Raw genomic sequence first — 13,581 nt, forward strand, 5'->3', positions numbered from 1 at the left:
GCCTCCAGGGGGCTAAAACTGAGAGTTCAGTGCCTCCAGCTTCCAGGAGGGGAGAGCCCTGGATTGTCAGGGCGACTGCTGCCCTTGTGTGCAACACTGATGAGTCTGCTCCGTGACTCGCAGGTGTAAATGCCTTTTGAAAAACAAAACGCCCCGCCCGGACACGAAGTGGCACCAAGGGGGAACACTTCCAGGTCACCAGAAGCCCCTAGATGTGGGAATCAGAAGACGCTGGGTATAATTGCTCCGAATTCCACGCCCGTGACTTTAGCATTACATTATAATTAGGTGCAATCTGTCTGCCTGTTTCATTTCCGCTCTGCAGAGGGTAATAACCAGTTTTCTTGCCCCTTGTGAAAAGTTAACAAGGAAGGGCTTCCCCGCGTAGCTTCTGAAGCCCTGGCCTCTGATTGGAGGATCGTCCGAGCACCGGCCTGACGGAAGTGTGGGAGGACGGCCAGGCCACGTGGGACACTGAGGCTGCTGGGCGGGCCCTGGGGCGCAGCCGGGCCGGAAGGAGGCGAGGCAATCAAGGTGCAGAAGGTGCACAGTGTCAGGAGACGCCCATCCTCGGGGCTCGCAAACGCAGGTGGCGCCTGAGAGCCAGGACCCACTGCGCCTGTGACCCTCCGCACCTCACCGGCCCCGTTGGGGTCTTGAAGCCGCCTCGGGTCCCTGCGCGTCCACAGCCCACTTATCTCAGTGTCAGGGAACGTGCGACTCCTAGCTGGCTCCCACCTGTAGCTCCCAGCTCCTGCCACGTCCCTCTGCTTGCGCCACAACTAAGCATGCCTGGAGTCCTAGCCAGGTAAGGGCTAACCACATAACTGCCTGCATCCAACCGCTGGGCGAGCCATCCCGCGGGGGAGACACAAGGACACAGCGGATGAGCGTGTGCGCCTCTAACCTGCTATCCAGCTTTGGAAAAGCAGCCCACTTACCGTGGCCTCAGTTTCCCCATACACTAGAGAGAAGGCCAAAGTATCTCATGGTGAAGGGGCCCTGCCACTCTGACCTCCGTGACCACTGCCAGCTTCTCCAGACTGAGCATGCCTCGGGTTACTACAGGGGGGTCCTCGGGTTACAACAGTCTTGACATACGACGTTTCAGGATCATGACACTCCCATAAAAACTTAAATTGAGACGTGTTTCCGCTTACGCCCTTAGCGTGGTACTTATGGACCACGTGGGCGACTAGTTCGGTTGCACCTGGCATAAGAATGCACAGTAACGCGGCCCGGGGTATGAGAGGGCGTTGGCGTACCCCAGTACACTTACCGACGCCATTTTGGGCTGTCAAAAGCGCGATGTTCCGTTTGTGTTAGCTGGAGTGTGTTTTGACCTACACCAAAAATCGGGGTGTCGTCCCTGTCATAGGAACGGAACTGTGTCGTAACCCGGGGACTCCCGTATACTTGTTTGCCGAGGGAAGCTGGGTCTATGTGTCTCCACGGCACATGCAGTCCCACAGAATCCCTGGGGACAGACCCCAGGGGTGACAACAGGCTGGGGAGGACAGAACCAGGCAGCTGACGCCGATCGCATGGATCCCCTTTATTGAACTGCACTAGTTACCGCGGTCCGATTAAGTCACATTTAAAAGCAGACCATCCAGTTGCACTGAAACCGATTATATTCATTACATAGTTTTAATCACTGTCCGGTGAACTGGCAAATCCAATCAAAGCATTAGTCTTTAATTAAAAAAATGAAAAGGAAATATTCAGACAATAGCCAAGCAATCACATCACGATGCACAATTACCTAGAACTGCAATTAAAAAGTAGTTAACCCAGAAGGGGAGGGGGGGGGGAGAAAAAGAAAGAAAGAAAAAGAAGCAAAGAAAAAAAAATCACACTAATCCTTTCCTTTTTTAAAAAAACAAAACAAAACTATCAATATAATACATGAAGGAACAAAGGACAGTAGCCTCCAAAAGCGGGTCTCTAACTCTAGAAATGTAGTCTGCGGCAGAAACTCTAACAGCACACTAGCCGAAGCAGGGCAATAAAAAACACTGAGCATGGAATACTTTTAATCTCTGCCATTAATATTCATTTCCAGCTGCTTATAATAGCAGCGCCTCATGGCCAAATCATTAGAGTTTTACATCTGGGTTGCAAATGACACTTTGATTGGATGTAATGTTCAAATGGCCCTCCGCACGGCGTCTCCGGCAGGCCTTCTGCGGAGAGGTGTCCTGTCGAGCGGTCCCTCACTGTGCGTGCTGGCTCATCGTGTGATTCTGCAAAGGCGAAGAAAGGAGACACGCGTGAGGGCAGAAGAATGGAGGAGAGAGCCTGCCCGTCCCCTCCCACTCCGCGCATTGACGCCCAGAGCCGCAGAAAAGCGTGGCGATTATTCCAAAACACACACACACAAAAAATGCAACCCGAAGAAAAAGTGAGCCGGGGACGCAGCTGCCAAGATGCCACGTCGGTGTGGGGCTTGGGGGATCGGTTCCTGTTGCCATCAACCTGGGCTCCCTGCAAACTGTCTTTTTTTTTTTTTTTTTTTTAAAGACCATTCTGGTCTTACCAGGGGGACTGGCTATACAGAAGGAAAGTAGAAATGCCGGGGAGGTAGCAGGAATAAAAACATCCCTGCTCACCTCTCCGGCTCCCTTTTGCTCTAATGATGAGGAGGAAATTATAGCTGATCGCCCGCAGGCTTCCGCCTGCTCCCCCTCTCGGTCTGTCCCAGGAGCGGCTCTGAGCCCCGCGGAGGGAGACACGGCGCGGACGGACACCGCATGTGGGCCAAGCAGCTCTCCGAACAAGAAGCACCCGAGGCGCACAGGCCTGCCCAGGCGGTGGGTGCTGGTGGTGGCGCCTGCTGCCCAGGCAGGGGACAGTCACCCAGCGGGGAGGGCACTCAAGGAGGGTGCCTGCCTGTTCGGTCACGTGACAGCTCTGGCCAGAAGAACATTGTGCAGTTTGGCCAAATCTGCCTGAGGATCCAGGACCCAGGAGACCCTGCGGCCAAATGCCAGGCTCGGGGTGGGATCTGGCCTCTAAAAGCCTGCCATTTTGTCTTTTCTTGCCAGAGGTCCATGTTGCAAATCCAGACCCATTTCACCAAAGCCTCAGGTGGTGTTCAACCTCATGACACCTGGAGGAAGGAAGCAAAATCTACCCGGGGCAGAGTAGCCCTGTTTGGAGTGGGAGGCAGCACAGGACCTCCAGACACCACAGGTAACAGCTTCTCAGGGATGCTCCTGCCTCCCCGGACCTGGGCACCCAGCTGGCTTGGCGGCTCCGCTGGGGCGGAGAGCCCCTGGCCTGCAGCTTTGCTGGTGACCACCAGAGGTCAGACGTGGCACTGCGTCTCTCTCCTGGGCCCCAGGTGTGGGCTGTGAGGGCCACGGGGAGGATGCCCAATGCCCAAGGCTTCGCCTGGAGGCCTGCGGACATCCCCACCCCTGGGCCCAGGGCCCCTGGAGCAGCCGCTTCACACTGCAGACACTGCTGCTGCCTCCGCGGCGACGTCCCCGCCCCCTCCGGCAAGCTCGCAGCCGGGGAGAAGCAGCGCCTGTCCTCAGCAGATGCCGGCTGGCGCTGGCCGCACAGGCGCCAGCCGCTGCTGGCCTCCTTCCTTAGGCTCCTGGGCGCAGGCCACATGGCCGGCGATTAGCAAGCACCGTGCTGTGTGCTGTCACAGGTACACTTCTTCCAGTCCTCACAACAGCCTTACAAGGTAGGACACGGCGAGAAGAGAAAAATGAGGTTCAGAGAGGCTTAATTACTGGCCCAAGGTCACCCCGCTAGGAAGCAGGAGGGAACCAGGTGACAGGAATCCAAGGAAGCTAGGGGCTTCGGCAAGATAGCAGGCTTCCCAGCACCCCTCACCCTGTGGGCACCCCAGTCCACATCCACACGCCACACCAGACACGAACGCAGACTACCAATGTGGCCTGGCGCCTTGGCGGGGGTGTCACGGACCCAGAGGCAAGGGGCAGGTTGTCTGAGACCACAGAGGGGTCGCAGTGGTTTCCATGGGAACGCCCACCCTCCAGCCAAGGCACTTGTAGCAGGGACGACCAGCCCTGCAGGCGGACGACCCCACCCTTCGTCAAACCAGCCTCCTAGCTTCAAGCCTTTGCAGAGTCTGTCCCCACCTGCTCTCTCCTCTCTCCCACCCAAGGCACTCCTGAAGTTGTCTAGTCACAAGGTCATGTCCCATCCCGGCAGCCCCTCGAGGTCGAGGCACTTCCGACCCACCTCGGGCACATTCATGTGTCCCCGGACTGCAAAGCTGACCTGCCTGGCTGAGCTGTAGGCAGGGGGCTCCCCACCTTCCTCGGCCCCACCACACTCAGCCCAACTTGGGGCATGCTATGCCCGGCGCAGCTGCCCAGGAACGACTTGCCACCAGCCTGTCAATGAACAGTGACGCCTGGTCCACATTAGACCCTTCCTCATTTGTGGGGGGTTAGGGAGCAGGGAGAGGGGGCACATTAGGAAGATAAATGTGAATAACTCTTTTAAAAATTTATTGATTTTTTAGAGAGAGAGAAAGAGAGAAAAAGAGAGAGGTCTGTTTTTATAAGTGCCCTGACTGGGGATGGAACTGGCAGCCTCTGTGTGTCAGAACCCTCCAACCAGCTGATAACCAGAGGCAGCAGGAAACCACAGATGATGATATCTGATGTCCACAAAATCCTCACAGATCACCCACCACCAATATAGGGAAAGAGGAGTGTCTGGGGCCCCTGGATAATGAAGAATCCTCCTGCCGGGGATGCCAAGAACAGGGCCCGTGTGACACGTGTGGTCCACACTGGCTCGTCCGGGGGCTGACAGCATGGAAACCCCAGAGGCAGGAGGCTGGGCTGGGACCGCTGGTCGGGAGAACGCCAGCGGTCCGGTGAAAGCAGCAGCACGCCTCCCCAGTGACGGAGCAGCAGCAGGGAGTTCTCTGGTCAGACTCAAGAAAGAACTTTCTCCAGGAGGGTTCTGAGACAGAAGGCGAAACTCCCCTCCCTGACGCTTTCTCTGCAGGAACAAAGGCCCAGGATGTCACGGCAGATGGAAATGTCGAAACGTGAGGCCCCGAGGGGCTGGGCACCAGGATGCATTTGGCGCTGCATCACGGAGCACCTGCCGGGTGCTCTGCTCTGGGCACCGTGGGCGGCCGGGGGACTCCAGCTGGGCCCACCCCCCCCTCAAGGGGCCCGGGACACAGACCCCCAAACAGCTGTGTGGGACGAATGGTACAGAAGGCAGCTCAGCCAGGGACATCGGTCAATGCCCCCCAGGAAGTGTGCGTGCGGTGGGGACACTGCTTGCCTGGGTGGTCCGCCGGCGGAGGGCGCAGTCTCCGGAAGGGAGGGGGCGGCGGGATGTCACCAGGACTCACCAATGAACCCCGCACACCCGTGAACAGAGCGGCTCCGGGCGGAACCACTGCCAATGGGCCCAGTTCAGGAGTCCTCAGAACCATGGCGTCTTCCCACGGCTCGGAGCTACGATTCGAGGGACCGAGAGCTCCCTCGGCCTTCTGCCCGGCATGGTTCTCACAAGGGCATTTTGACTCAGTGTCTATTCCGCTATTTATGCCCATGCTATATTTAGCCCCTTCGGAGAAGGAAGAAAATCGTTTTTTAAAGACGCTGCCGACCCCGCGGCTGAACACTTACTCCCCAGCGCCACAAAGGCCAGGGTGGGTGGGGTGGGAAGCCAGGGACCCCCGGGCGGTGCCCAGAGGGGAGGCCTGGCATCAGCTTGGCCTCTCTGCCTGCCAGGCAGACGCAGGTGCGGGCCAGGAAGCAGGTGAGAGGAATAAAACGGGAGAATGGGAGGGGGTGGGTGGCGCTGGTTGGCGGCTGAGATCCAGCCCCCGGGCCGAGCGTGTGCGGCTCTCAGGGATGCTGGGGCCTGTTTCAGGTGCCTCTGCCTGGTGCCCTGGCCCATCTGCCCCAGCTAGCGATGGGCGAGGGGGTAGCACGTGGTCAGGGTCAGGGTCAGGGGTCGGGCCCTCCCTGGGGTCCTGCTGAGCCCTCTCTCTGCAAGTCCTCCGCAAAGAGCTCAAGCCCTGAACCCCTATGTCACACTCCTACCTCCATTTCCACGGTCACTCATTCATTACTCATCAAACCTGCTGGGTGACAGCCACCGTGCTTGTTGCTGGGCACCCAGCAGCAAAGGGACCCCAGTCCAGAGCCCCAGCCAGGGTGTATGTTGGGCAAGAGGGGGGCATACCAGGCGCCTGTTCCCCAAGTACCAATACACACCTAGCTGGGCTGGTCAGAGTTTCAGGTGGGGCTCCATTCTGGTGCCACCGGCCCCAGGAGGCAGCCTGGCTCAGCCCAGCCCGTGCCCGAGAGTCGCACACGCACACGCACGTGTCCCCACACGCACACCGGTGAGCTCCTCCCCTCTGCAGCAGGGGTTTCTTCTCCAGGTCTGGGCTCTGTCTTCTGTCTCTGGGTCTGGAACCTGCTTGGTCGCCCTTTGACCCCCACCCCCCCTTGTCAATCAGGGGAGCCTGGAGGTGTTTAGATACACAGGGTGCCCGGTGGCCTGGCGGCCTGGCATAGCTGTCTGGGGAGCAGCGAGACACGTCTCTGCAAGCCCAAGGGGTGTGGGCACAGGCTGGATAGGACTTCTCTGCTCTGCAGCTCCCTTTTGGGGTCCCCCCGTCTCTTCTGTGCTCCAGCCACCCTGATCAGAAAACGCCTGCAAGGTCCTAGCGCCTCTCCGGCCCTCAGCAAGTGCCCCATTCGGGCTCACCGCTGCCGTGGGCGGCCACAAGGCAGGTGGTTCGGCTCAGTGGGCTGAGTCCGAAGCTCAAATCCTGGCTCTACCACTTACTCGCCATGGGACCCTGAGCAAGTCCCTTGACCTTTGGCCTTGAGCGGGGGCGGAGAGGGAGAGGGTTGTACTAACAGAGCCCTCCTGCTCAGAGGCTGTGATGAGTAGAAGACAAGGTGTAGCTGCTCCCCCAGGCCTGGACAAGAGTCCTTGCCCCACGGACCTCCATACATGGTGTCCATGAATGTCTTCCTGACCAGCCGGGAGCTCTGGAAGGGGGATCGTTCGTTCCCAGCTCCGAACCCACTGGCATCAGACATGGTTCGGGGTTTGCAGCGGAGGCCTCGCGGAGGTGTGGGGGACTGGGAGCTGGGTCTCTCCCAGCTCCTCCTCCAGGGCCAGCAGGGTCTCATCAGCACTCCTGGGACGGTGGAACCTCACACGGCCCTGTCACCAGAGCAGCAGGCATCTCCGAGATGCCTTGTCCCCTCCCACAGCCCCCTGGCTATAACCTCACTACCCACGATGCACTGCTTTCCCTCCCCAGGGACAGAGGGGACTCTCTGGTGAGGAGGGGAGCCATGGGGGGAGGCGTGCATGCATCCATTCATTTGCTCACTCGCTCCTTCCTGCCGCAGTCCCAGTACCTCAGGCCCCAGCCCTCGCTCTCTCAGGAGCTTACAGTTCCGTGGTGGCGGTGGTGGTGGGGACCCTCACTCTAAGGGGCACAAGAGAAGGTCTGGTCCTGAGCCATTCCCCTCAGGTCCCTGTGGCAGATTAAGAATGCGGGGACACAGACCCCCACGCCCGGAACATCCCACCCACCCTGCCTCCCTAGCTTCACCCAGACCCTGGGACGCCTCCCTCTGGTTTTAGGTTAGGAGAGAGACTGTGGTACATCCCTTGCTCCCCCACTGCCCACCCCTAGGCCACCCCCTGGTGGAGCCTGGCGTTACAAAGAGCTGTCCCCAGAAGCAGGGACCAAGCCCAAGAACCTGCCTGAACCCTGAAGGATGCAGCTTCCAGGGGAGGAGGGAGCCCGTCTGGGTCAACTCTGCGGCCTTCTCCAGCCAGGTGGGGTTCTGGTACTGGTTCATTAACGGGCACGGAGCCTGGCCCTGTCCGGTGGGTGGGAGACAGAGAGTCGGGCACACCCTGGCCTTTTACAAGCTCATGTCCGAAGCAGGGGGTGCGATTTCTTGCCCACAGAAAAGGACAATGGCGAGAAGACTTCTGACTGGGAGACGCTTGGGGAAGAAGCTGGCCTTTGAGGATGTTTTGCACTGGCGCGCGCGCGCGCGTGTGTGTGTGTGTGTGTGCGTGTGCACACAGATAAGCTTTCCAGGGAGAATGAACCACCCAGATAATGGCGTGGATGTGGCCATGACACCAATGACAATCACAGTGAACCTCTGTCACGTGCTCCCTGGGTGCCACGCCATTCTTCGTCCTTCATGTCTGTTAACTCACGGACGTCCCACGGGGCATGCACCTTGAAGTTAAATACTGTTAGTGCCCCTATTTTACAGCAGGGAAAACTGAGGCACAGAGCGCTGAGGCCCTGCCACCGGCTCTGGCAGGTCGGGGGTGCACCCATGCGGTCTGCGCAGAGCCCAGCCTTACCTACAGCTCCGCCCCGCCCGCAGGACGTGAACAGCGCAGCACATGCTGGGGGAACGATGAACAATTCAGCCTGGCAGAGGCAGAGGGCATGCACCATGGAGACAGTCTGGGGAGGGAGGCGGGGGCCTCACTGAGGAGGCACTCTGGTGCCTGGGGAGGGAGGCGGGGGCCTCACTGAGGGGGCACTCTGGTGCCTGGGGAGGGAGGCGGGGGCCTCACTGAGGAGGCACTCTGGTGCCTGAGGAGGGAGGCGGGGGCCTCACTGAGGGGGCACTCTGGTGCCTGGCGAGCCAGCTTGCCCTTAAACCTGGGCCATGGGGAGCCATGGAAGGTCTCCGGGTGGCAGAATCACACGAGAGACAAGGAAGAGGGAGACACTCACACCTCCAGCCGAAAAGATGTATCGGCCAGGCCTCTGCTCCCCATCTCCCTCTGCTCTCTTCCTGGGCCCCCTCCAAGCCTCCCAACACCACACACACACACACACACACACACACACACACGCACGCACTCAGTCTTGCCCCTTTGGGGAGGTTGCGGGCGCCGACAGCCCCGTTTCCCTCTCTGCAGCCTGTCACCTGGGCAGCCCCTCTCTGCTAGTGAGCACTTATTTTTAGAAGAGTTTGACAATCGTCCAAGGGTCTAAGACGAACAGATGGCCTGTCTTAAAGGCTCGTATGTTCGCTAGTTTGCACTTCTGACAAACGGTAAGCGCACTCGAGAGCCTGCCATAAACAGCACCGAACGAATGCTCAGAACACGATTTAGCTAATGTACGTCATTAAAATTAGGGGTGAGTGATGGCCCAGGCTCCCTCCCCGCGCCTGCCCTGTGATGCAGTTGCTTCCTCCCCCCCCGGGGTGGGGGAGCCAGGCTATGATGTGTATGCACCCCACTTCCCCCCGTGACCCCCACCCAGCGAGCCAGCGCTTAGCCTGGTCACACAGAGACAGCAAGCAGGGGTTTGCTGTGTGGAAGTGACACCCTACTGGGCATCAGGGTCCTGGGTGATGCTGGTGACCCACCGGCCTGGGACAAAGTCCTGGGATGTCCTGGGAGGCCAAGGCAGCTCCGTGAGTGGGGATGCGAGTGCAGCATTCACGGGCCTGCCTCCCAGACAGCCAGACGGGCTGCTGTCTGCCACTCCCGAGCAGCGGGAAGGGAGCCTCGCACCCGCTCAGCCGGGGACGTCTGTCTCTCTGTCTCTCCGGTGAGCAATTCATCAGCTTCTCCGGGCCTGCAGGGAGGTTCCACTTCCAGGGAGCAGTGGGGTTGGCATTTTAGGGGGGGTGTGGATGTGCCTGCTGCATCATGCAGAACCAGGGGCAGGCCCTAGAAGTCGCCTGGAGGCATGTGAGGAGCCCCATGACCCACCCTGCCTTTGTTGGTTGTTTCCCCAAAGAGGCCGACTGTGGGGTTCTCCTCTTGCTGCTCTAAGCCCAGGCGGGAGGTGGGGGCCCCTCTCGAAACCCCCCCTTGCCAACACAGTGTGCACACACAACACACAAACACAAAAGACTGAAGCAGGTGGCCCGGCCAACAACCGATCCCATGAACAAGAAAACATCTTCCTTCAAGTGAAGATGGAAGAGAAAACAATGTTGCAAAAAAAAAGAAAGAAAAAAAAAAAGCGCCCAACACATTCCCAAAGGGGCCAGTCCTACACTTCTGTGCTTTGGAAGGAAAACCCACCAGAGACTCGATTATTAGAAGGGAACCACAGGCTTCTATTAGGAGCCCAGCCTGTAAACAGGCTCCATTCAGAGCCACCCAACAAAACAAGGGGACAAATAACACCTGTCCCAAGGGGCAGGGGACCCAGGGACTGCCCGTCATAATGCAAGCGGGCCCCGTGGCTCTGTCTGTGAGCAGAAACTGGAGGCTGTGTGAGGGGAAAGGGAGTCCTGTGGCGGTCACCGCAGGTCTGGGAAGATGACCTCTCGCCGGGCTGCTTATAGATTGGCCCGCCACAGAAACGGGCCATGCTGTTGCCATTGTTGCTGTTTTTCAAAGGGAAGGAGGAGTCCCCAGTGGCTGGGCTCCTCAGGGACGGGGTACCTAACCGACTTGGACCTAGGGACCAAGAATTGAGGGTTCTGGCAATGGTGTGCCAGGTGACCACAAGTGCCCTTCTGTGGACCTGACAACCTTCCTCCCCTGGGTGGGGACACTGCCCTGGCCTGTCAACCTCCGGGCACACTGGAAGTCCCTTCTGACCACTCAGCCAAGTGCTTGCTTGGAACCAGGCCCCTGGGGGACAGTTCATCTCAGATACAAATGAAGACATGGTCCCCGCACTGGCCGAGTAAGTATCCATAGCTCCTTTGGTTGCAGCATCGTCCCAGTACACCAAGGCTGATGGTTTGATCCCCCGAGTAAGTATCAATAGCTCCTTTGGTTGTAGCATCGTCCCAGTACACCAAGGCTGATGGTTTGATCCCCCGAGTAAGTATCAATAGCTCCTTTGGTTGTAGCATCGTCCCAGGACACCAAGGCTGATGGTTTGACCCCCCGGAGTAAGTATCAATAGCTCCTTTGGTTGTAGCATCGTCCCAGTACACCAAGGCTGATGGTTTGATCCCCCGTCAGGGCACATTCAAGAATCAACCAATGAATGCCTAAGTAGAACAACAATTCCATCCATCCATCTCTCTCTCTCTCAAATCAATAAATAAATTAAAAAGAATTTTAAAGACACACTCCCCTGCCCTTCAAGACTCTGAGCCAGACCCCTGAGAGGTGCAACTGCAAACTGGCACAGCCGGGCAGGAGTCCAAGCGCCCGTGCCACCACGGAGCCTGAGGGGAGACCAACAAGAAGTTCTGAGACGCCATGAAAAATGGTGTGTGGAGGATGGGTCCCCAAGACCAGGAGGGGGTCTCTCTTCCCACCTCCAAACACATCTGTCGTTCTACCGGGGGTCAAAGCACAGCACAGGCGCAGACCGTGGGGAAGACAGGAGCGTGCTATTGGTGGGGCACAGACACTCCGTAGCTTCAGGCCTCTAGGAGACCCGGCTGTGGGGGGCAGGGCTCCCTGGCTGTGTGCAGCGGCCTAGACAGAGGCTCCAGCTCAGGGGCAGTGCTGTCGGGTCCAGCCTGCCGGCAAGTACAGCCCCGGCCAGGTGCAAAGGATGCCCCACCATCCCAGACCCAGGAGAGTGCACACACACGATACCCCACCATCCCAGACCCAGGCGTGTGCACACACACGATACCCCACCATCCCAGACCCAGGCGTGTGTACACACACGATGCCCCACCATCCCAGACCCAGGCGTGTGCACACACACGATACCCCACCATCCCAGACCCAGGCGTGTGCACACACACGATACCCCACCATCCCAGACCCAGGCGTGTGCACACACACGATGCCCCACCATCCCAGACCCAGGCGTGTGCACACACAGATACCCCACCATCCCAGGCCCACATGTGTGTGCACACACACGATGCCCCACCATCCCAGACCCAGGCGTGTGCACACACACAGATACCCCACCATCCCAGGCCCACACGTGTGCACACACACAGATACCCCACCATCCCAGGCCCACACGTGTGCACACACAGATACCCCTCCATCCCAGGCCCACACGTGTGCACACACACACACATACCCCACCATCCCAGGCCCACACGTGTGCACACACACAGATATCTCACCATCCCAGGCCCACATGTGCACACACACACATACCCCACCATCCCAGGCCCACACGTGTGCACTCACACTGTGAATACTTCACAACCCCACGCACACAGACGCACACAGACATTCCTGACAGCATGCTGCAGAGCGCTCCAGGCTTGGTTGCTGTTGTTGGCATTTTGTCTGCCCACCTGCAGCTAACCTGCCCACACTCAGCACTGTCAGAACCCCGCCCCCAGAAGTTCCCCAGCCGCTGATGACCCGGGTTCCTGGAGGGGCACTTCCGGGCAATGGGGAGCTGAGAAGACACAATGCTGGTGAGAGACGTGTCCCGGGTTCTCTCCTCAAGAGGTGAGGAAAGGTGAGATCCCGGCTGATACTCTGGGTTCCAGCCACACCCAGGAGCCATCCAGAACCCTGTCCACGGTCCTGACAGCTCTGCCAGACCCAGCGCCTGCAGGCCTGGAAGCCTCATCACCTTCCTCCAGTTCCAGGAATAGCCCGGTTCTTTCCCCATCTGCTCTCCTGCTGACTTCCATTCCCTGGAAGGGCCTCCTGCCCACGTGGCATCCCCGCGGCCCCATCCGGCCCTCCGCTGCTCTCCACCTGCCCAGGTGTGCCTCCAGCACTGCGCTCAGCATGACACCCCACCACCCTGAGCGGGCTGTTCCCACGCCGTGGCTCTCAGCTCTCTCTGCTCGAGTGGGAGCGCAGAGCCTGCACGTGCTGAGAGCGCAGCGTGGATTCTGAAACGACAGCGGGCAAGGGACGGCGGCAGGCGGGGGAAGCCCTCCTCGGACGGACGCCAACGCCTGGGAGAGAAGGAACTCGAGCGGCCACCTCTCCTCTCGTCCCTTGCCCCGCCCTGCCGGGGCCAGTGCTGCTGTTTCCGGGCAAGTGGGGGGAGCCTTGGAAGACATGATGCCAAGGGCACGGAAGGACAAATACCGCAGGTGCCACCTCTAGGAGGTCCCTAGGGGTCAAATTCACAGAGACAGAAAGCAGACTGGTGGGTGCCCGGGGGTTAGGGGGTTAGTGCTTAGTGGGGACATGATGCCAAGGGCACGGAAGGACAAATACCGCAGGTGCCACCTCTAGGAGGTCCCTAGGGGTCAAATTCACAGAGACAGAAAGCAGACTGGTGGGTGCCCGGGGCCGGGGGTTAGTGCTTAGTGGGGACAGGGTTTTTGGTTCTGGAAGATGAGAAGAGGTCCGTGCACGGTGTTGACAATGCCAGTGTACTCCCTGCCACTGAACTGTACACTTAAAAACGGCTGAGATGGTACGTTTTACTGTAGGTATTTTTAAAACCTATTTTCTGTTTTATATATTTATATTCATATTTTATTTTTTAGATTTATTTATTTTGCTTATCCATGTATTTTATTATGTGTAATTATAGCATATGTATCATATCACCACTTAAAAAATAAATTGGGTGGGACCCCACGGGAAGTGAGCAGGTGGGAGGGAGAGGGGTCCCCTTCTACACAGCCGGCTGAGGCTCAGGGTGCTGGCGCCACCGCCGGGAGCTGGAAGCCGCACCAACCA

General features: G+C 58.7%; 1 protein-coding gene across 2 annotated transcripts in view; it reads right to left on the reverse strand.

Annotated features, from left to right (window-relative positions):
- Nucleotides 1-1,556: 1,556 nt before the first annotated feature.
- ZNF423 (zinc finger protein 423) overlaps nucleotides 1,557-13,581 on the reverse strand; it is a 315,642-nt gene continuing 303,617 nt past the window's right edge. For both annotated transcript variants that reach the window (XM_066349996.1, XM_066349998.1), the window contains one exon: nucleotides 1,557-2,246. In XM_066349996.1, coding sequence (XP_066206093.1) covers nucleotides 2,217-2,246 — 30 coding nt within the window. In that variant the 3' untranslated portion in view covers nucleotides 1,557-2,216. The remainder of the gene's footprint in view (nucleotides 2,247-13,581) is intronic.

Source organism: Saccopteryx leptura, chromosome 9, assembly GCF_036850995.1.
Source record: "Saccopteryx leptura isolate mSacLep1 chromosome 9, mSacLep1_pri_phased_curated, whole genome shotgun sequence".
In the NCBI taxonomy this organism is placed as follows: domain Eukaryota; kingdom Metazoa; phylum Chordata; class Mammalia; order Chiroptera; family Emballonuridae; genus Saccopteryx; species Saccopteryx leptura.